The sequence below is a fragment of the Hypanus sabinus genome, chromosome 31, assembly GCF_030144855.1.
Source record: "Hypanus sabinus isolate sHypSab1 chromosome 31, sHypSab1.hap1, whole genome shotgun sequence".
NCBI classification, from domain to species: Eukaryota; Metazoa; Chordata; class Chondrichthyes; order Myliobatiformes; family Dasyatidae; genus Hypanus; species Hypanus sabinus.
The window spans coordinates 24,649,761-24,672,793 of NC_082736.1; the positions used below are offsets into that span (position 1 = coordinate 24,649,761).

The 23,033-nt window shown below is 46.7% G+C and overlaps 1 protein-coding gene across 5 annotated transcripts in view; it reads left to right on the forward strand.

Annotated features, from left to right (window-relative positions):
* The window catches only part of dnajc4 (DnaJ (Hsp40) homolog, subfamily C, member 4), a 259,420-nt gene that overhangs the window by 74,413 nt on the left and 161,974 nt on the right, over nucleotides 1-23,033 (forward strand). For 4 of the 5 annotated variants that reach the window (XM_059955204.1, XM_059955203.1, XM_059955202.1 and 1 more), the window contains 2 exons: nucleotides 17,477-17,578; nucleotides 19,820-20,040. In XM_059955204.1, the coding sequence (XP_059811187.1) occupies nucleotides 17,477-17,578; nucleotides 19,820-20,040 (323 nt within the window). The remainder of the gene's footprint in view (nucleotides 1-17,476; nucleotides 17,579-19,819; nucleotides 20,041-23,033) is intronic. The other variant, XM_059955205.1, reaches the window with a different exon arrangement.

A 23,033-nucleotide genomic window follows, 5' to 3' on the forward strand; every position in this document is an offset into this window, starting at 1 on the left:
GCAGCCCATTCCACGCACTCACCACTCTCTGGAGTAAAAAACTTACCCCCGACATCTCCTCTGTACCTATTCCCCAGCATCTTAAACCTGTGTCCTCTTGTGGCATTTCAGCCCTGGGAAAAAGCCTCTGACTATCCACACGATCAATGCCTCTCATCATCTTATACCCCTCTATCAGGTCACCTCTCATCCTCCGTCACTCCAAGGAGAAAAGTCCAAGTTCACTCAATCTATTCTCATAAGGCATGCTCCCCAATCCAGGCAACATCCTTGTAAATCTCCGCTGCACCCTTTCTATGGCTTCCACATCCTTCCTGCAGTGAGGTGACCGGAACTGAGCACAGTCCTCCCAAGTGGGGTCTGACCAGGGTCCTATATAGCTGTAACATTACCTCTCGTTTCCTAAACTCAATCCCACGGTTGATGAAGGCCAATACACCGTACACCTTCTTAACCACTGAGTCAACCTGTGTAGCTGCTTTGAGTGTCCTATGGATTCGGACCCCAAGATCCCTCTGGTCCTCCACACTGCCAAGTGTCTTACCATTAATACTATACTCTGCCATCGTTTTGTTGCGGGCATTCACAGTAAAACAAAGAGTTACAATAGAATCAATGACAAGCTACACACAGAGACTGACAAACAACCAATGTGCGTAAGAAGGAAAAATCTGCAAATACAAAATTATAATAAATAATTAATACTGAGAACATGAGTTGTAGAGTCCTTGAGAGCACGGCCTAGATGGCGGCTGTCCCGACACTGTCCTAAATCCACAGTCACTCGTTCAGGAGTCTGTTGGTTGAGGGGTGACCTGGTGGCGTGGGACCTGTGGCTCCTGTAACTCCTTCCTGATAGCAGCAGCGAGAAGGGAGCGTGGTCCTCGATGATGGATGCTGCTTTCTCCCAACAGCGCTCCATGTAGATGTGCTCCATGGCGGGGATGGATTTTCCTTTAATGGTTTGGGCTGTGTCCGCTACTTCTTGTCGGCTTTTCCCATCCTCGGGCATTGGTGCTTCCATAACCAGTTTGCAAATCCCTTCCGTCTGGTTGCTTTGCCCACCGAGCCTGGCACACGTGGCAGAACAACTCCAGAAGGCGTAAGGCCAGTCAGAAGGATTGCTTGTAAGCTTGGTGTTGGAATTGGTTTATAATTGTCGCATGTACCGAGATACAGTGAAAAGCTTGTCTTGTATACTGTTCATACAGATCAAATCATCGCACAGTACGTTAAGGCAGAACAGGATGAAACAATGCAGTGTAACAGCTTCTCAGAGACAGAGAATTTATATTTTAGATAGAAGAAGTGAGTAGATCTAGAAGGAGTAGCTTGCAGTGAGTCAACACATGCCATCTTCCATATCTTGTGTTTTTCCCCTTTTTATTAAAGATAGATGAGCTTCATTTGTCACATGTACATCGTAACATACAGTCAAATGCGTTGTCTGTACAGACGAGGACCAACGCAGTCCGAGGACAACCCACAAGTGTCGCCACGCGTCTGGCGCCAATTTAGCGTGCCCACGACTTACTAACCCTAACCTGTATATCTTTGCCAAGCGGGAGGAAACTGGAGCACCCGGCGGAAACCCGCATTAACAAACTCCAACAAGCTCCAGCGGCAGGATTTGAACGCCGATCTTTCAGCAGCAAAGCATTACGCTAACCCGTTCTGCCCCAGCCAGCCTCCGGAGGTGAAAACTAACCCAAACTCATAACAAAACAATTGCCGCAAGCCAGCGGCAGCCTCGGGGCTGTTATACCTGCATGACGCACCCTCAGCTCCAGTGAAATGAGTCAAATTCCTTATTTTGACCCTTCATTAGCGATTAACAAACGTACAATCTTCTAGCGATTTTAAGTGGTCAGCTAAAGATATGATCTCCATAGATCCTGAGACACAAACAGTCACAAAATAAGCAAGAATACACTAGTGGTGTTTCACAGGGGTTGGTGTTAGGACCAATTCTTCTTACGTTATATGTCAGTGATTTGGGTGATGGAATTGATGGCTTTGTTGAAGATAGGTGGAGGGGCAGGTAGTTTTGAGGAAGTAGACAGGCTTCAGAAGGACATAAATAGATTAGGAGAATGGGCAAAGAAATGGCAGATGGAATACAGTGTCAGGAAGTGTATGGTCATGCCATTTGGTAGAAGAAATAAAAGGGTAGACTATTTTCTATATCGGGAGAAAACTTTAAAAATCTGAGGTGTAAAGGGACTTGGGAGTCCTCGTGCAGAGTTCCCTAAAGGTTAACTTGCAGGTTGAGTCTGTGGTGAGGAAGGCAAATTTATTATTTCGCATTCATTTCAAGACGACTCGAATGTAAAAGCAAGGATGTAATGTTGAAACTTTATAAGGTACCAGTGAGGCTTCACTTTGAGTACTGTGAGCAGTTTTGGGCCCCTTTAAGAAAGGATGTGCTGAAACTGGAGAGGGTTCAGAGGAGGTTCCAGGATTGAACAGCTTGTGATATGAAGAGTGTTTGATGGCACCAGGCCTGTATTCACTTGAATCCAGAAGAATGAGGGGTGACCTCATTGAAACATTTTGAATGATTAAGGTCCTTGATAGAGTGGATGTGAAGATGTTTTCCTGTGATGGGAGAGTCTAGCACCAGAGGACGTGACCTCAGGGCGACCTTTTAGAACGGAGATGAGGAGGAATTTCTTTAGCCAGAGAGAGGTGAATCTGTGGAATTCTTTGCCATAGGCGGCTGTGGAGGCCAAGTCTTTATCAAAGGTTGATAGATTCTTGATGATTCATGGATACGAGGAGAAGGCAGGAGATATGGGCTGAGAGGCAAAATGGATCAACCATGATGAAATGGCAGAGTAGACTTGATGGGTCAAATAGCCTAAGCTCCTATATCTTGTGGTCTTCTAGTCTGATATGTAATTTATTCCCTTCGCTTTTACCACACCTCCCAATTATGGACTAGCTACCATACTAAATGCACCTCACTGCTCCTATATACAAAGCAGATAGAGAACGCTTCAACGCTTCACCTGACCTTTAAATCATGCGTAGGTTGCCCCATTTAGCGACAGAAGATCTACAAAGGTTTTCAAAGGTAGTCAAACATGTAGCCGTATACAACTCTGAAAATTGTCTTCTCCAGATAGCCACATTTCAGAGTTGCATATCAATACAATGCACTGTATCTGTGAGCACCCTAGATGCACCACAGACCCCTGGTTTCACATTTCTGTCTGTGCGGCGTGGATTTTATTTTGGCTTTTGCACATTGGTTGGGCTGTTGTTCGAAATCAGCACAGCGAGGTGGTGGGGTGGAGAAAGTTAAAAGACCACGCATTTCTTTCATTGGAGGTTAGCAATGTCGCATTCTTAGAAGCATGGCAGCCAGTTGCTGTTCTGTGAGCATCCACCGATGCTTGGCAGCAGAGCATCTATCACGCCAGTTTGGTTGATGGGTACTTGGCAACGATTCAGGGTTGTTCTTCGAAATATTAGCCATAAGATCTTGCAAGTCCTTCTTCCCTCTTTTTCCATCCCCCATTCTGGCTCCCCCTCACCTCGTGTCATCTACCACCTGCCAACTTGCACTCCTTCCCTTCCCCCTTCCTCCCTATTCTGACCTCTCTTCCCCCGTCCTCTCCAGTCCTAGGGTCTTGGCCTGGAGCGTCGACTGTTCATCCCCCTGCCTGGCCTGCCGAGCTCCCCCCAGCATTTTGGGCGCATTGCTCTGGATTTCCAAGCGTCTGCGCTCTATCTCTTGTGCTCTATCTCCTGTCCCTTCCTGAGAGTCACAACTCCCTCTGTGTGGAGACCCTGCGAAGTGGTTCAGAGATGCATGCGACTTGCTTCCCTTTATCTGATCTTGCCCCACCTCTAGAGGGAGCTAGTGCCCTCCGAGAGATTGTGTGAACTGGCCTGGTAAGAGACTAGAGTGACTGGGATGAGCTGGAACTCCGGAGGGGGGGTGGGGTTTGAGAGAATTAAAAACTCTCTGAAAGAAAGTTCAGAATTGATAATTATCATTATCTTTCTCAATATACCGCAAGTAATTTCAAGTTCAAGTTCATTCAGGTCAAGTCTGTTGTCATTTAACTATATACATGCATACCATCAAATGAGACAATGTTTCTCAGGACCAGGGTGTAAAGCACAATGGTATACATAACGCACACATTAATTTAGGAAAGTAAGATTTAAATCTACAACTGAATTACATGTAAGTAAACAAAGAGCATAAATTAGATATTGTAAGGTATGGTACCGATTAACTGGTGACACTTTGAATGTGATGTGGCAGGGAGTTCAGAAGCCTCCAAACCCTACGACAAGGTTGTGATCCTCTTGGAGGTTCCCGATCTCCACTTTACTAACATTTCAGCATTCCAAATATAAAGTTCTCGTCCGAGTTTACAAATCCATCCGAGGCCTCTCCCCTCTCCATACTTGTCAACCTCCCCGAGGTATTTCTGCCTCTTCAATTCTGGTCTGTCGCTCATCTCAAAGTTAAATATGATCAAGTTATGGGCTCCCAGTGGCCACTTTATTAGGTAAATACGCTCGCTAATGCAAAGATCTAATCGGCCAATCACGTGGCAGCAGCTCAATGCGTCAAAGCACGCCGACGTGGTCAAGAGGTTCAGTTGTTGCTCAGACCAAATGGGGGAAGAAATACAATAAAAATGAGTTTGACCGTGAAATGATTATCGGTGCCAAACGGGTGGTTTGACTATCTCAGAAACTGCTGATCTTCGGGGATCTTCACTCACAACGGTCTCAGAGTTTACAGAAAATGGTGCGAAAAGCAAAAAAAACGCATCCAGTGAGAGGCAGTTCTGAGGATGAAAACGCCTTGTTAATGAGAGAGGTTGGAGGAGAACGGCCGGACTGGTTCAAGCTGACGGGAAGGTGACAGTAACTCGAATAACCACCCGTTACAACAGTGCTGTGCAGAAGTGCATCTCTGAACACAACACGTTGAACCTTGCAGTGGATGAGCTACAGCTGCAGAAGACCATGCCTGTACCTAATAAAGTGCCCCCTGAATGTAAATGTCACCAAATACTACCCTGAGATTAACTTTCTGCCAACATTTACAGCACAACACTAGAATCAATCAAAAACTATGCGCAAATGTGCAAAAGACGACAAATTGTGCACATAAAAAATAAATACTACTGAGAACATGAGCAGTGGAGTCTTTGAAAGTGAGTCGGTAGGAACCAGTGCAGTGGTAAGGTGAGTGAAGTTACCCACTGTGGTTCAGGAGCCTGATAACTGCTCGAGAAGAGAGCATGGCCTGGGTGGTCCTGAAGAAGCGTCTCGTCCCGAAACATTGACTGTTCCTTCGTTCCCATGGGCGCTCCCTAACCCTGCTGAGCCTCGCCAGCATTTTGAGTTTGTTGCTGCAGATCTCCAGCATCGGCAGACTTGCCTGTGTCTATGACGGGCTGGACGATGGGGGTCCTCGATGATGGACGCTGCTTTCTTGTGGCAGCGCTCCTTGCCGATGTGGCTTGAGTATACCTCTGGCCCGAGTAGCCCTCCCAGCTGTTTCTTCACCCACCGACTCAGGTGTTCCTGTGAGGTAAATTCTGGGATTCATTTAGAAACATAGAAAACCTACAGCAAAATACAGGCCCTTCAGCCCACACTGCTGAACATGTGCTCTCTTTAGAAATTACCTCAAGTTACCAATAGCCCTCTATTTTTCTAACCTCCGTGTACCTATCCAGGATTCTCTTAAAAAAACCCTATCGTATCCGCCTCCACCACCTTCGCCATCAGCTCATTCCATGCACTCTCTGAGTAAAAAAACTTACCCCTGACATCTCCCCTTGTGGCAACCATTTCAGCCCTGGGAATGAGAGGGCAGTTTTAAGGTGCTTGGAAGTAGGTACAGAGGTAAGTTTTTCACTCAGAGAGTGGTGAGTGCGTGGAATGGGCTTCCGGCGACGGTGGTGGAGGCGGATACGATGGAGTCTTTTAAGAAACTTTTGGATAGATAAATGGAGCTTAGAAAAATAGAGGACTATGGGTAACCCTAGTAATTTCTAAGGTAAGGCACAACTTTGTGGGCTGAAGGGCCTGTATTGTGCTGTAGGGTTTCTATGTTTCTAATTTCTATTGTATCTCTTCATTTTCCTACCCAAGATGTAAATAAGATGTCAGCTTGAACCAGTGCAGAGCAAATTTTCAGGGATGTTGCCAGATCTGGAGGACGTGAGTTTTACTGAAAGTTTGAGTAGATTAGGACTTTATTCCTCGGAATGTAGAAGGTTGTGGGGAGATTTGATAGAGGTATTTGACGAGGGGCATAGATAGGGTAAACGCGAGCAGGCTTTTTTTCCACTGAGGTTGGGTGGAACTGTAACCAGAGGTCATGGGTTAAGGGTGAAAGGTGAAAAGTTTAAGGGGAACATGAGGGGAAACTTCTTCACTCAGTGGGTGGAACATCTCCTCTGTACCTACTCCCCAGCACCTTAAACCTGTGTCCTCTTGTGGCAACCATTCCAGCCCTGGGAAAAAGCCTCTGACTATCCACATGATCAATGCCTCTCATCATCTTATACACCTCCATCAGGTCACCTCTCATCCTCCGTTGCTCCAGGGAGAAAAGGCTGAGTTCACTCAACCTATTCTCATAAGGCATGCTCCCCAATCCAGGCAACATCCTTGTAAATCTCCTCTGCACCCTTTCTATGGTTTCCACATCCTTCCTGTAGTGTGGCGACCAGAACTGAGCACAGTACTCCAAGTGGGGTCTGACCAGGGTCCTATATAGCTGCAACATTACCTCTCGGCTCCTAAATTCAATTCCACGGTTGATGAATGCCAATGCACCGTATGCTTTCTTAACCACAGAGTTAACCTGCACAGCTGCTTTGAGTGTCCTATGGACTCGGACCCCAAGATCCCTCTGGTCCTCCACACTGCCAAGTGTCTTACCATTAATAATATATTCTGCCATCATGTTTGACCTACCAGAGTAAACCACCTCACACTTACCAGGGTTGAACTGCACCTGCCAATCTCAGCCCAGTTTTTGCATCCTATGGATGTCCCGCTGTAACCTCTGACAGCCCTCCACACTATCCACAACACCCACGACCTTTGTGTCATCAGCAAGTTTACTAACCCATCCCGTCTAGGTCATTAAAAAAAATTAGCTGAAGAGCTCTGTGCCCTAAATAGCCCAATCCTGATGAAGGGTCTCGGCCTGAAACATGGACTGTATAGTCTTCTCCATAGACGCTGCCGGGCCTGCTGAGACCCTCCAGCATTCTGCGTGCATTGCTTTGGATTTCCAGCATCTGCATATTCCCTCTCGTTCGCGACAGCCCTTGGAAACGTTCCCTTTTTGGCGGAGCTGATCTGCTATCTCCTCGCATGGTTCACTGTCACATTTTCTTCAGTAATTCCGTGAGCCCTAATGCTTTACCAATAAGAGTTGTTATCTCAAGGTCCACACTCTGCCCTGCCGGAAAATCAGATTGAAAAACAAAGGCCAATTTTATAGGGGAGTGGAGGAGGGAATTAAAAATCTCTGGAATTCACTTCAAATCCCTCGGGCGATTTGAAGTGTCCCAGGAGATAACCGGCTGTTGCCTCTGTGTGAACGAATACATTTGTTTTCCCATATTAAACAAATAGGGACCCGCGAGGCAGCAAAGTACACCCATTCATCTGGTGCGTATTGGGAAGACGCTGTGTCTGATGGAGACCTAGGGGGTTTAACGGTGCCGTGGTCACGATCAGCCAAGGTTATTACTATTGCGCAGAAATCAGGAGAGGAGAATTATGCCATCATGGGAGGGTTTGCCCCCACAGGTAGCGGTGGTCAGCGCAACAGTACCCACTGCTGCCCGTAGTCTCCCGGTGAACACATTGTTTCCTCCCACAGTCCGGAGACATACCGGTTGGTCATTGTAAACCGTCCCGTGGTGGTCAGGCGGGGGATTGCTGGGCGCCGTGGCTCGAAGGCCGGATTCCGCGCTGTGTCTCAATCAATCCGTAAATATATCAATAAAGAAATAAAGGCCATCTTTCCACTTTGAGATTGTTTAATGTCATTTCCTGCACACAAGTGCAAAGGAGAAGCAAAATTATGTTACTCTGGATATGATGCAGCACAGAAAAAAGCACAATAAATACAAATGCATAAGACATAGATTGTATTGTACATGAAGTGATACTGGGTACAGAAGTGCCTGTGTATTAGAAGACTCGGACAGGAAATGGTAAAGTAGTGGTGGTCGGGGGTGGGGGTGTTGGTCAGCCTTACTGTTTGGGGAAGGTACCGTACCTATTTCTGAGTCTGGTGGTCCCGGCGCGGACGCTACGTAACCCCCTCCCTGATGGGAGTGGGACGAAACAGCCCCACTGCCATTGTCCCTCCCCACGCACTTGAGCGATTCCACCCAGATGCGTGTACGCAGGGGAGTCTCTTTCTGTTTTGCCCGCCCGTGACTTTGAAATGAACATTTCACAATATCTTTTATCAGAGCTCTTTTTGATCCACCCAAACAGTGAAATCAGATCGTGACTTGTGATTATGTTCCAGAGATGCAGCCCTAGATTAGTCTCCGGCACATTGTTAAATACACTTGATTGGATCGTTAGCAGACGGGGAGATTGGTCCCAGGTCCCGCACCTGAATAAATTACACAAATAGCAGATGCTGAATAACAATCATTTGCTCCAGCGGCCCGTGTCTGCATGAGTGCCGTGGAAAAATGAAAAACGATATTCCGGACTGATTTCAAGGGATAGTAACTTTAAATTCCTGGGTGTCCCTATGTCAGAGGGGCCTGTCCTAGACCCATCATATAAACGTAATTGCAAAGAAAGCACGACAGTGCCTGTTCTTCCTCAATTTCATCAAAAACTTTGACAAATTTTGATGCAGAGTGTATAAACTGGCTGCATCACAGCCTGGCATGGGATCACCAGTGCCCTTGAACGGAAAATCCCACAGAATGTAGTGGATTCGGCCCAGTCCATCACGGGTAAAGCCCTCCCAACCACTGAGCACATCTACATGAAATGCTGTCTTAGGAAAGCAGTGTCCATCATCAGAGATCCCCACCCCCCAGGCAGTGCTGTCTTCTCGCTGCTGCCATCAGGTAGAAGGTACAGGAGCCTCAGGACTCGCACCACCAGGTTCAAGAACAGCTACTACCCCTCAACCATCAGGTAGAAGGTACAAGAGCCTCAGGACTCGCACCACCAGGTTCAAGAACAGCTACTACCCCTCAACCATCAGGTAGAAGGTACAAGAGCCTCAGGACTCGCACCACCAGGTTCAGGAACAGCTACTACCCCTCAATGAAAGAAGATAACAACGCTCATCTCTTGATTTCATCTCTTGAAATCTTTCCACAACAAATGATCTCACCTTAAGGCCTCTTTATCTCATTATCTCTTGTTCTCGTTATCCATCTTGGGTACTAGGACCCAGGACGTTTTCAAGGAGCGGTGTCTCAGAAAGGTAGTGTCCACTATTAAGAACTTACAGCATCCAGGGCATGCCCTTTTCTCATTGTTACCATCAGGGAGGAGATACAGAAGCCTGAAGGTACACACTCAGCAATTCAGGAACAGCTTCTTCCCCTCTGCCATAAGGGAGGAGGTACAGGAGCCTGAAGACACACACTCAGCAATTCAGGAACAGCTTCTTCCCCTCTGCCGTAAGGGAGGAGGTACAGGAGCCTGAAGGCACACACTCAGCGATTCAGGAACAGCTTCTTCCCCTCTGCCATCAGGGAGGAGGTACAGGAGCCTGAAGACACACACTCAGCAATTCAGGAACAGCTTCTTCCCCTCTGCCATCCGATTCCTAAATGGACATTGAACCCTTGGACACTACCTCACTTTTTAAATATATGTTAATATATCTAGGACAAGAGGGCACGACTTCAGGACTGAAGGACGTCCATTTAGAACAGAGATGTGGAGAAATTACTTCAGTCAGAGGGTGGTAAATCTGTGGAATTCATTGCCACGGGTGGCTGTGGAGGCCAAGTCATTGGGTACATTAAGGCAGAGATAGATAGGTTCTTGATTAGCCAGGGCATCAAAGGGTATGGGGAAAAGACAGGGGAGTGGGGATGACTGGAAGAATTGGATTAGCCATGAATGACTGGCAGGGCAGACTCAATGGGCCGAATGGTGTACTTCTGCTCCTATATCTTATAGTCTTATATTATTTCTGTTTTTTGCATGGTTTTTAATCTATTCAATATATGTATACTGTAATAATTATTTATTTAATATTTTTATTATTATTATTTTATTTTGATTTTATTCTTCTTTATTATGTATTGCATTGAACTGTTGCTGCTAAGTTAACAAATTTCATTCACATGCCGGTGATAATAAACCTGATTCTGATTATTGCCATTTATTTATATTTTGCATTTGCACAGTTTGTCGTCTTCTGCACCCTGGTTGACCTTTCACTGATCTTGTTTACAGTTACTATTCTGTAGATTTGCCGAGGATGCCCGCAGGGAAAAGAACCTAGGGTTGTATGTGGTGATATACTGTGATAGTAAAATTTACTTTGAACTTTGAAGGTAGCAGGGTAATCTGAAAAAGCAATCCTGCTGGTTGTCGATTGGGACGCTGGTACATCCCCGGCGCCCTGTGTTCAATTCCTGCCACTATCGTACGACTAAGCGGGATTTCTCTGCGTGCCCCCTGCTTTCCTCCCACATGCTGAAGATGAGCGGGCTGGAGGGTTAATTGGTCACATGGGTGTGACTGGATGGCGTGGGCTCGTTGGGCCGGAAAGGGCCTGTTAATGTGCTGTGTCTCTAAATAAATAAAATGTAAATAATGATTAGCTTTATTTGTCACATGTGCATTGAAACTTTGAAAAGTGAAGAGCTTCGCTGGCATCGAGCCAGATCAGCGAGGCAGTCGCCTGGCTTCTGGTGTCAACCTAACAGGCCCACAACTTACTAACCCTAACCCGTTCCCTTTGGAATGTGGGAGGAAATCAGAGCACCCGAGCGAAACCTACGCAGTCAAGGGGAGAAATTGCCGACTACGTCACCAAAGACACTCACAAGTTTCTACAGGTGTGCCGTGGAGAGCATTCAAACTGGCTGCATCACCGTCTGGTATGGGGGAGGAGGTGGCGGCGACTGTACAGGATCGAAGTAAGCTGCAGACAGTTGTAAAATCAGTCGGCTCCATCATGGGTACTAGTCTCCCCGGCATCCTGCTGCATGGTGGTAAGCACGGCCCTTTACAGTATGGACGCCCATACAGGACGTAGACACGCCCAGCCCTGAGACACCAGGCAAGGCCATTTGGTTTATTGGTCATTACAAAATGTCTCTCTGGTGCTTCCCCCCTCTCCCTTCCCCTTTTCCCAACCATGATTCCCCTCACCCTGCCCCCTTCCCACTCTCAGTCCACATTAGTGACTCATATCAGAAGCAGGTTTATCATATATATAGAGTGTAGGAGAATGAGGGGAGAAGTCTATATATATATATATATATATATATATATATATAGAGAAGTCCCTTTTTACCCTTTTATATTTACTGTGTTTTTATGTTTATTGGGTTATTTTTCCATGCCACATTGGATCCGGAGTAACAAACATTTGGTTCCCCTTTACACCCGTGTGCGGAAGGACGACAATAACTATTTTTGAATCTTGAACGATCGGCACTTCCAGTTTGGTTACTTGACCCGCCGAGTTCCCCCAGCAGTTTGATTTTTTTTTGCTCCAGATTACTGCCTCTGCCATCTCTTGAATCCATTCTGTTTCAGGTTCTGTGCGTGGACGGAGGCAGAGATTCGAGTATATCGGAATCAGAATCCAAATTGGGTTTAATATCACCGGCAGATGTTGTGAAACTTGCTGACTTTGCATCAGCAATACAACGCAGTACATAACAATAGAGAAAAAAAGCTGTGTATTATAGAAAGTGTATATATATGTGTGTGTGTCTGTCTGTATAGCTGTGTAGGGACGGGGTTTGTACGCTGGAGATCGAAAGAACAACGAGAAGAGATCCAGGAGAAATGCAGCCATGGTCGCCATCACTACACTACCACATATACATGTCCCACCTGCAATAGAGCTTGTGGGTCCAGGATAGGACTGTAGAGTCATCAAAGATCTCACCGTTAAAGGAGTGGACGTCGTCATCGGATTTCGATAGACAACCGAAGAAGAAGAGAAGAAGAAGATAGTAAATAAGTAGTGCAAAAATAGAAATAGAAAAGTAGTGTTCATGGGTTCAGTGTCCATTTAGAAATCGGATGGCAGAGGGGAAGAAACTATTCCTGAATCATTGAGTGTGTGACTTCAGGCTTCTGTACCTCCTTCCTGATGGTAACGATGAGAAGAGGGCATGTCTTGGGTGATGGGGGTCCTTAATGATGGACGCCACCATTCTGAGGCACCGCTCCTTGAAGATGTCCTGGATACGACGGAGGCCGGTGCCCGTGATGGAGCTGACTGAGTTTACAACTCTCTGCGGCTCACTTCAATCCTGTGCAGTAGCCCCCACACCACATACTAGACGGTGAGGCAGTCAGGTGTATGCTTGAATGGAGGGGTAAAGGGACTTGTTTTGCTGTTGTTTGTTGTGTCTTCAGTACCCTGTCTGTTCCTCTTCTCGTTACTTCTGTCAGAGGGGAGGTACAGGAGCCCAATGATGCATACTCAGTGTTTTAGGAAAGGCTTCTTCCCCTCCACCACCAGATTTCGGAACAGACAATGAACTCTACCTCGCTATTTTTGCACTGCTTGCTTTTTATATATATATATCTGTGGTTGTAATTTATGGTATATTTTATGTATTGAACAGCGCTGCTGTGATGAGAGGCTTAAGCAAGGATCCAAGTGCTGGAGTATCTGAGACTAAATTTGAGGCACGATTTTGAGACTGAGACGAGAACAGGGTTCTTGACTAGACGCTAGACGAGAATCCTGATGAGATAGAACGCAGTCGCTGACTGGACCGAAGTCGAGCTGGCGACGGAGCACCGAGCCTCTGCTGAGAAGCTCTTTAAATATCCAAGTCTTGGAGCCGAAACATGGCCGCCAATTAGCGGAGCGGTCCTGAATCTTTAACGGGACTGTGCCACTTAGCCGTTATAGTGGAGCATCTAAAGCCCCGGACGGACGCTGGCGCGGATGGGTGTAAACCGTAACAACTCCTGTGGTGGAGCCAGCGATAACAAACCTGATTCTGGTTGTTGTGCCTGGCACTGTGAGTGTGCTAGAATGTGAGGTGACACTTGTAAGCCCAGGTGGGGGTTGTTAGACGGCACGTGAGGAATAACTATGAGTCTCAAAGGAGGGAAAAACTGCAAGGTCCTCGCTGATTTTTGGGAACCCATGGAGAATTCGGGATGGTCTCAAAAACCTCGAGTGCATGCATTATAGACAATAGACAATAGGTGCAGAAGTAGACCATTCGGCCCTTCGAGCCTGCACCACCATTTTGAGATCATGGCTGATCAATTACTATCAATACCCAGTTCCTGCCTTGTCCCCCTATCCCTTGATTCCCCTATCCTTAAGATACCTATCTAGCTCCTTCTTGAAAGCATCCAGAGAATTGGCCTCCACTATCTTCCAAGGCAGTGCATTCCAGACCCTCACAACTCCTTAACTCTGTCCTAAATGACCTACCCCTTATTCTCAAACCATGCCCTCTGGTACTGGACTCTCCCAGCATCTGGAACATATTTCCTGCCTCTATCTTGTTCAATCCCTTAATAATTTTATATGTTTCAATCAGATCCCCTCTCAATCTCCTTAATTCCAGCGTGTACAAGCCCAGTCTCTCTAACCTCTCTGCCTAAGACAGTCCAGACATCCCAGGAATTAACCTCGTGAATCTACGCTGCACTTCCTCTACAGCCAGGATGTCCTTCCTTAACCCTGGAGACCAAAACTGTACACAATACTCCAGGTGTGGTCTCACCAGGGCTCTGTACAAATGCAAGAGGATTTCCTTGCTCTTGTACTCAATTCCCTTTGTAATAAAGGCCAACATTCCATTAGCCTTCTTCACTGCCTGCTGTACTTGTTCATTCACCTTCAGTGACTGATGAACAAGGACTCCTAGATCTCTTTGTATTTCTCCCTTACCCAACTCTACACCATTCGGATAATAATCTGCCTTCCTGTTCTTACTCCCAAAGTGGATAACCTCACACTTATTCACATTAAACGCCATCTGCCAAGTATCTGCCCACTCACCCAGCCTATCCAAGTCACCCTGAATTCTCCTAACATCCTCATCACGTCACACTGCCACCCAGCTTAGTATCATCAGCAAATTTGCTGATGTTATTCTCAATGCCTTCATCCAAATCGTTAATGTAAATGGTAAACAGCAGTGGTCCGAATACCGAGCCCTGTGGCACCCCACTAGTCACCACCTGCCATTCCGAGAAACACCCATTCACCGCTACCCTTTGCTTTCTATCTGCCAACCAGTTTTCTATCCATGTCAATGCCTTCCCCCCCGATGCCCTGAGCTTTGATTTTACCCACCAATCTTCTATGTGGGACCTTATCAAATGCCTTCTGAAAATTGAGGTACACTACATCCACTGGATCTCCCCCGTCTAACTTCCTGGTTACATCCTCGAAAAACTCCCAACAGATTAGTCAAGCATGATTTACCCTTGGTAAATCCATGCTGGCTCGGCCCAATCCTATCACTGCTATCTAGATATGCTACTATTTCATCCTTAATAATGGACTCTAGCATCTTTCACACCACCGATTTCAGGCTGACAGGTTGATAGTTCTCTGTTTTCTCCCTCCCTCCTTTTTTAAAAAGTGGGATAACATTAGCCATTCTCCAATCCTCAGGAACTGATCCTGAATCTAAGGAACATTGGAAAATGATTACCAATGCATCCACAATTTCCAGGGCCACCTCCTTTAGTACCCTAGGGTGCAGACCATCTGGACCTGGGGATTTGTCAGCCTTCAGTCCCATCAGTCTTCTCATCACCGTTTCCTTCCGAATGTCAATCTGTTTCATTTCCTCTGTTACCCTATGTCCTTGGCCCATCCATATACCTGGGAGATCGCTTGTGTCTTCCTTAGTGAAAACAGATCTAAAGTACTCATTAAATTCTTCTGCCGTTTCTCTGTTTCCCATAATAATTTCACCCAATTCATTCCTCAAGGGCCCAACATTGTTCTTAACTATCTTCTTTCTCTTCACATACCTAAAGAAGCTTTTGCTATCTTCCTTTATATTCCTGGCTAGCTTGCGTTCGTACCTCATTATAGGAAGGAAGTGGAAAATTTGCTCTGTCCTGTGCAGGTGGACACTTCCATTTAATCCTGGATAATGGACTAAGTTTGTGCGGCTTCAGAGCTGTGTGTCAGGCATGGCTGCAAGCAGCACTGGGGCCCCACAGGGGGCTGTACTGGCTCCCTTCCTGTTTACCCTTCCTGTAAACCTTGGACTTTAGATACAACACTGAGTCATGTCATCTGCAGAAATTGTCTGATGACTCAGCAGTAGTTGGGTGTATAAAGGGAGGATGGGAAGATGACTGCAGGGCCCTGGTGGAGGACTTTGTCAAATGGCTGTGTACATGAAGTGCCAGAGGCGCCTCTGCTTCCTGAGGAGACTGAGGCCCTTTGGAGTGTGCAGGCCTCTCCTTCACACGTTCTACCAGCCTGTTGTCACCAGTACAGTCTTCTGTGCGGTGGTGAGCTGGGGCAATGGCATCAACACGGGTGATGCCAACAGGCTCAATAAACCGATTAGAAAGGCCTTGTTTTGTTATAGGAGACACACTGGAGGCTGTGGTAGAACAAAGGACCCTACGGAAAATCCTGGCAATTCTGGACAATGTTTCTCACCCTCTGCACGCCACCTTGGCTGAACAGAGGAGCATCTTCAGTAATAGACCGAGATAACTGGGCTGCTCCAACGACGTCATTCTTACCCTCGGCCAATAGGCTCTATAATGAGTCAACCTATAGCCGGGGAGGTTATGAACACCCCCCCCCCCCCAACACGTTAGATTGCTTGAGGTAACTTATTTTTTTTATTCTTACTTACTTCTCTTCTAATATTTGTATACCTGTGCACTCGTAATGCTACTGTGTCATTGCAATTTCCTTTGGGATCAATAAAGTATCTACTTATCTATTAATTATAATAAGAAATATGTATGAGAAAAACACAAATAGGTAGTCAAAGAGAGCAAAAGTATTGTTCCTGGGTTCATGGACTGATGGTGGAGGGGAAGAAGTTTGAGTGTGGGCCTTCAGGCTCCTGTACCTCCTCCCTGATGGTAGCAATTAGGATGTAAGCAGGAAGGCTTTATAAAGGCCTTGGTCAATCCACACTTGGTGAGCAGTTTTGTGCCCCTTATCTAAGAGATGTGCTGGCATTGGAGAGGATCCAGAGGAGGTTCACGAGAAGGATTCCGGGAATGAAAGGATTGACGTTTGAGAGGCGTTTGATGCCTCTGACCCTGTACTCGCTGGAGTTTAGAAGACTTAAGGGGGTGATCTCACTAAAAGTTGCTGAGTTTTGAAAGGCCTAGTTAGTGGGCCTGGAGAGGATGATTCCTGGGGTGGGCGAGTCTAGGACCAGAGGGCACATGACCAGAATAGAGGAATGTCCATTTAGAAAAGAGATGAGAAGGAATTTCTTTAGCCAGAGGGTGGGGAATCTATGGAAATCATTGCCACAGATGATTGTGGATGGTACGTCATTGGGCGTATTTAAAGCAGTTCTTGGTTAGCAGGGGTGTCAAAGGTTACGGGGAAAAGGCAGGCGAAGGGGGTTGAGAGGGAATGGAGCTGACTCGATAGGCTGAGTGGCCTAATTCTGCTCCTATACCTTATAGTCTTATGGTCAGTCTTTGGGTGTGTGTTAAATAGGTTACTACGTACTGCTGTCTGAACTTGCACAACGCAGATCCACTGTCGAACCCGGCAAAATAAGATCCGGCTCCTTCCAAGCAGCCTGCTGTCCTCCAGTGTGCCAGAGTGCTTAATGGATTTTGGCTCGGGCGCAGCTTTACTTTCCATCCCTCGGGGGTTCAGTGAGGCACCAATAACATTCTGCATTTTCGGAAATTTTTGCAGCTGGTACGTCGAAATGGGAAAGAAGCATTTCCATTGTTTTGACATATTAAGTGTTGAACATAATGTTTATGAGCCAGCAATGGAGTGATTGATGTGACGGATAATTTTTTTTTGGATTTAATGTTCTGTCAGTCATTGTGTGAGGGCTCCAACTGTGTGTAAATAAAAAGGAATTTTAATTTGAGGACTGAGAGACATTGAGCACTTGCAGATTGGTGCCATACCCTGTTGTAGAAACGACCAGCCTGTGCTTGCTTTTACAATATTCGATGCTGAAAAATTTCCTTTGCTTACCATAGTCTTATCCTTATCTTTGCAACCTCCTCCAGTCTACAGACCTCTGAGATATTGGTGCTCCTCCAATTCTGGCCTCCTGCTTTGTTTCAGACTGTCATTGTAGCTGATGTCTTCAAATGCTGCAGCTCTCTGGCTGTCTGGAAGGTTCGCCTCTCTGTCCTAATCTCTTCGCAGATGTTGTACAAGACGTTGGTGAGGCCTAATTTGGAGTATAGTGTGCATTTTTGGTCACCTACCTACAGGAAAGATGTAAACAAGCTTGAAAGAGTGCAGAGAAAATTGCTGGGCCTGGAGGACCTGAGTTATAAGGAAAGATTAAATAGGTTAGGGCTGTCTTTTTTAGAATGTAGAAGATTGAGAGGAGATTTGGCAGAGGTGTTCAAAATTATGAAAGAGTAAATACAAGCAGGCTTTTTCCATTGAGGTTGGGTGGGATGACAACTAGAGGTCATGGGTTAAAGGTGAAAGGTGAGAAGGAGGGACATGAGGGTAAAATTCTTCACTCAGAGAGTGGTGAGAGTGTGGGAACGAGCTGCCAGCACAAGCTGCGAGCTCGACTTCAACGTTTAAGGGAAGTTGGGATAGGTACGTGGATGGTAGGGGTATGGAGGCCTATGGTCGATGGGAGTAGGCTGTTCAAATGTTTTTGTAGCATGGACTAGATGGGCTGAAGGGCCTGCTTCTGTGCTGTACTCTTCTATGATCATGTTCACACAGGAGGCCTCAGATGCTGTAACCTGGAACAAAGTATACATCTTTGACCAAGATTTTGGTCATGTCTCCTAATAATCCCTTCTTGTGATTAGATGTCAAACACTCCCGATAGTTTTCCATAAAAAAGTGATCAATATAGCATATTTCTCCCAGCACACCTGGCGGATGGGGGGGGGGGGGCGGGGTGGAGCTCTACAACGGTAGTTAAAACTGCCCAAATCATCACAAGGCGATTTGACGTTTCACCTAAAACGTGTAAATTTCCACAGGTATACAGTGGATGATATTCTAACTTCATCACCTTCTGGTATTGGGCAGCTGCTGCACAGGATCGAAATAAGCTGCAGAGAGATGTAAACTTAGTCAGCTCCACCAGGATCAGGTTTATTATCACCGACATGTGTCGTGAAGTTTGTTAATAATATAGAAAGAAAGGCGATAAGAAAGTAAATCCATTAAAGTAAATATGTCTGTTAAATAGTTAGATTAGAGATAGTGCAAGACAGAAATAATATACAAGAAAAAAGTGAGATAGTGTTCATGGGTTCAATGTCCATTCAGAAATGGCATGGCAGAGGGGAAGAAGCTGTTCCTGAAATATTGAATGTGTGCCTTCAGGCTCCTGGACCTCCTCCCTGATGGTGGGATTGAGTTTAGGAGCTGAGAGGTAAAGTCGCAGCTATATAGGGCCCTGGTCAGACCCCACTTGGAGTACTGTGCTCAGTTCTGGTCGCCTCACTACAGGAAGGATGTGCAGAGGGGATTTACAAGGATGTTGCCTGGATTGGGGAGCATGCCTTATGAGAATAGGTTGAGTGAACTCGGCCTTTTCTCCTTGGAGCGGCAGAGGATGAGAGGTGACCTGATAGAGGTGTATAAGATGATTGATCGTGTGGATAGTCAGAGGCTTTTTCCCAGGGATGAATTGGCTAGCATGAGAGGGCTCAGCTTTAAGGTGCTTGAAAGTAGGTACAGAGGAGATGTCAGGGGTAAGTTTTTCACACAGAAAGTGGTGAGTGTGTGGAATGGGCTGCTGGCGATGGTGGTGGAGGCGGAAATAGGGTCTTTTAAGAGACTGCTGGATAGGTACATGGGAGCTTAGAAAAGTAGAGGGCTGTGGGTAACCCTAGGTCATTTCTAAGGTGAGGACATGTTCGGCACAGCTTTGTGGGCCGAAGGGCCTGTATTGCGTCGTAAGTTTTCTATGTTTCCATGTAACAATGATAAGAAGGCACAACCTGGGTGATCGGAGTCCTTTCTGAGGCAGCGCTCCTTGAAGATGTCTTGATACTACGGAGGCTAGTACCCAGGACGGGGCTGATCAATTTTACAACTTTCTGGATCTCCTTTCGGTTCTGTGCAGTAGCCCTCACCACCCCTCCGCCCATACCAGCACTGGCCTCCATTTGTATGTTGGTGAGCCAGGTTAATGGGTGGAAGTGTCGATCACCTGACGGCTCGGGGGGGGTGGGGGAGTAATGGTCTGATGGGATTACTTTTATGTTTATAATTATTGTGTTTGTTATGCTTATTGTGCTTTTCATTCTCTATCAGATCCAGAGTAACAATCGCTTCGTTCTCCTTTACACTCGTGTACTGAAGAACGGCAGTGAACAACCTTGAATCTTGAGCTGGCTGTTTTTATCTCGGATTTCTAGCAGCTCCTGGGACTTTCTGTGTTGAATTCATTGTGTGAAATATCCTCCCTCCACCCTGCAGCTCCATCCGGACATCGACCTGTCCAACCCCAACCTGCACGCCCAGTTCGTACGGCTGAACGAAGCGTACAGCGTGCTGAGCAAGCACAGCAGCCGCGCGGAGTACGACGCAAAGCTGAAGGTGCAGCGACGTGCCCCCTTTGGAGAACCACTCGATCCGTGGGCGCACGGCAGCAAGGACGACCCCTTCTTCTACCACGTCAACCCAACCTCAAGCTACGGGTAAGATGCCTAATTATCATGGTTCAAACTTCACCGTCCTCTGGGCAAGACTGTTGGTAGGGCAGGTGACATATATACTTGTTGTCTCCAAACGCCCGCTCACTTACACTCAGGTTTAGGGGCTACCTAATAAAGTGTTTTCTGTATGTTCACGGTCTTCTGCAGCTGCAGCCTGTCCACCTCAAGGTTGGACGTGTTGTGCGTTCAGAGATGCTCTTCTGCACTCCGCTGTCGTAACAGTTGGATTTGAGTTACTGTCGACTTCCTTCAGCTTGAACCAGTCTGACCTCTCTCTCATTAACAGGGCTTTTTTTGCCCACAAAACTGGATAGGTTTGTTTCTCGCACCACTCTCTGTAAACTCTAGAGAAAACCCCGGGAGATCAGCAGATACTCAAACCATCCCGTCTGCCACCAACAATCATTCCACGGTCAAAGTCATTCAGACCACGTTTCTTCCCCCATTCTGATGAGTGGTCTGAGCAACAACAGACAATAGGTGCAGGAGTAGGCCATTCAGCCCTTTGAGCCAGCACCGCCATTCACTGTGATCATGGCTGATCATCCACAATCGGTACCCTGTTCCTGCCTTCTCCCCATATCCCCTGACTCCACTATCTTTAAGAGCTCTATCTAACTCTTTCTTGAAAGCATCCAGAGAATTGGCCTCCACTGCCTTCTGAGGCAGAGCATTCCATAGATCCACAACTCTGGGTGAAAAAGTTTTTCCTCAGCTCTGTTCTAAATGGCCTACCCCTTATTCTTAAACTGTGGCCTCTGGTTCTGGACTCCCCCAACATTGGGAACATGTTTCCTGCCTCTAACTCCCTTAATCCCTTAATAATCTTATATGTTTCAATCAGATCCCCTCTCATCCTTCTAAATTCCAGTGTATACAAGCCCAGTCACTCCAATCTTTCAACATATGACAGTTCCGCCATCCCAGGAATTAACCTCGTGAACCTACGCTGCACTCCCTCAATAGCAAGAATGTCCTTCCTCAAATTTGGAGACCAAAACTGTACACAATATTCCAGGTGTGGTCTTACCAGGGCCCTGTACAACTGCAGAAGGACCTCTTTGCTCCTATACTCAACTCCCCTTGTTATGAAGGCCAACATGCCATTCGCTTTCTTCACTGACTGCTGTACCTGCATGCTTACTTTCAGTGACTGATGTACAAGAACACCTAGATCTTATTGTAGTTCCCCTTTTCCTAACTTGACACCATTCAGATAGTAATCTCCTTCCTGTTCTTGCCACTAAAGTGGATAACCTCACTTTTATCCACATTAAACTGCATCTGTCATGCATCTGCGCACTCACCCAACCTGTCCAAGTCACCCTGCATTCTCATAACATCCTCCTCATATTTCACACTGCCACCCAGCTTTGTGTCATCTGCAAATTTGCTAATGTTACTGAACCTCTTGACCACATCGGCATGCTTTTATGCATTGAATTGCTGCTAAATGATTGGCTGATTAGATAGTTGCATTAACCAGCAGGTGTATCTAATAAAGCAGCCATTGAGTGGCACTGACTGACTAAAGTCCAAATTTAACTGTTTGAAGAAGGATGGGAGAGTCTAGGACCAGAGGACACCGTCTCTGAATAGAAGAACGACCCTTTAGAACAGTGATTAGGAGGAATTTCTTTATTGAGAGAAGGGTGAATCTGTGGAATTCATTGCCACAGACAGTTATAGCAGTGGCCACTGATTTGGGAGTGAACCTCTGCTCACTGAGACATCACTGTCACTGGTTCAGCCAGCCCTCTTGCCCCTCCAACGCTGTGGGTTCAAGTCTCATTCCGGGGTTTTGAATGTGCACAATTGTCACTACCGGGAAGGGCAGCGCTGTAGCATTGTGATTAGCGGAGTTTTACAGAGCCGCCCGGCCATCACCCATCGGGGTTCAATTCCTGACGCTGCCTGTAAGGAGTTTGAACTCTCTACTCGCGACTGCCTGTGCCTCTTCCGGGTGCTCTGCTTTCCTCCCTCGTTCCAAAGATGTACCAGTTAACGTTAGTGAATTGTCGACGTGCTATGATTGCGCTAGAAGCGTGGCGCCACTCGCGGGCTGCCCTATGCATTCCTTGTGGGTGTGTCTTGGTGCAAATGACACATTTCACTCATCTTTTAATATGCGCCAGTATAGCACGCCCACATTTCACTCACCCTAACCGTTACGCCTTTGGACTGTAGGAGGAATCCAGAGCACCCGGAGGAAACCCCACATGGTCACGGGGAGAGTACAAACTCCTCTCAGGCAGTGGCAGAATTTGAACCCTGATCGCAATCTTGGCACTGTAAGGACACGGCCAAGACATTCAGTTGTTGTTTAGACTATACGATACAGGAGCAGAATTAGGCCATTCGGCCCATCAAGTCTGCTCTCCCATTTCATCATGGCTGAACCATTTTCCTTCTCAGCCCCAATCTCCTGCCTTCTCCCTGTATCCCTTCATGCCCTGAGTAGTCAGGTATCCCCCAGCAACCTCTGCTTTAAAAATAACCAGTGATTTTGCCTCCACAGCTGCCTGTGGCAATGAATTCCACAGGCTCACCGCTCTTGGGCTAAAGAAATTCCTCCTCATCTCCGTTCTAAAAGTACGCCCCTCTATTCTGATGCCTAGTTCCCTGGCCCCACCATAGGAAACATCCTCTCCACATCCACTCTATCTGTGTCCTCTGGTCCTAGACTCCCCCACTATAGGAAACATCCTCTCCACATCCACTCTATCTGTGTCCTCTGGTCCTAGACTCCCCCACCATAGGAAACATCCTCTCCACATCCACTCTATCTGTGTCCTCTGGTCCCAGACTCCCCCACTATAGGAAACATCCTCTCCACATCCACTCTATCGAGGCCTTTCAACATTCAATAGTTCACAATGAGCTCACCCCTCATTCTTCTGAATTCCAATGAGTACAGGCCCAAAGCCGTCAAGCGCTCTCCACATGACAAGCCTTCCAATCCTTGGTCATGTTTT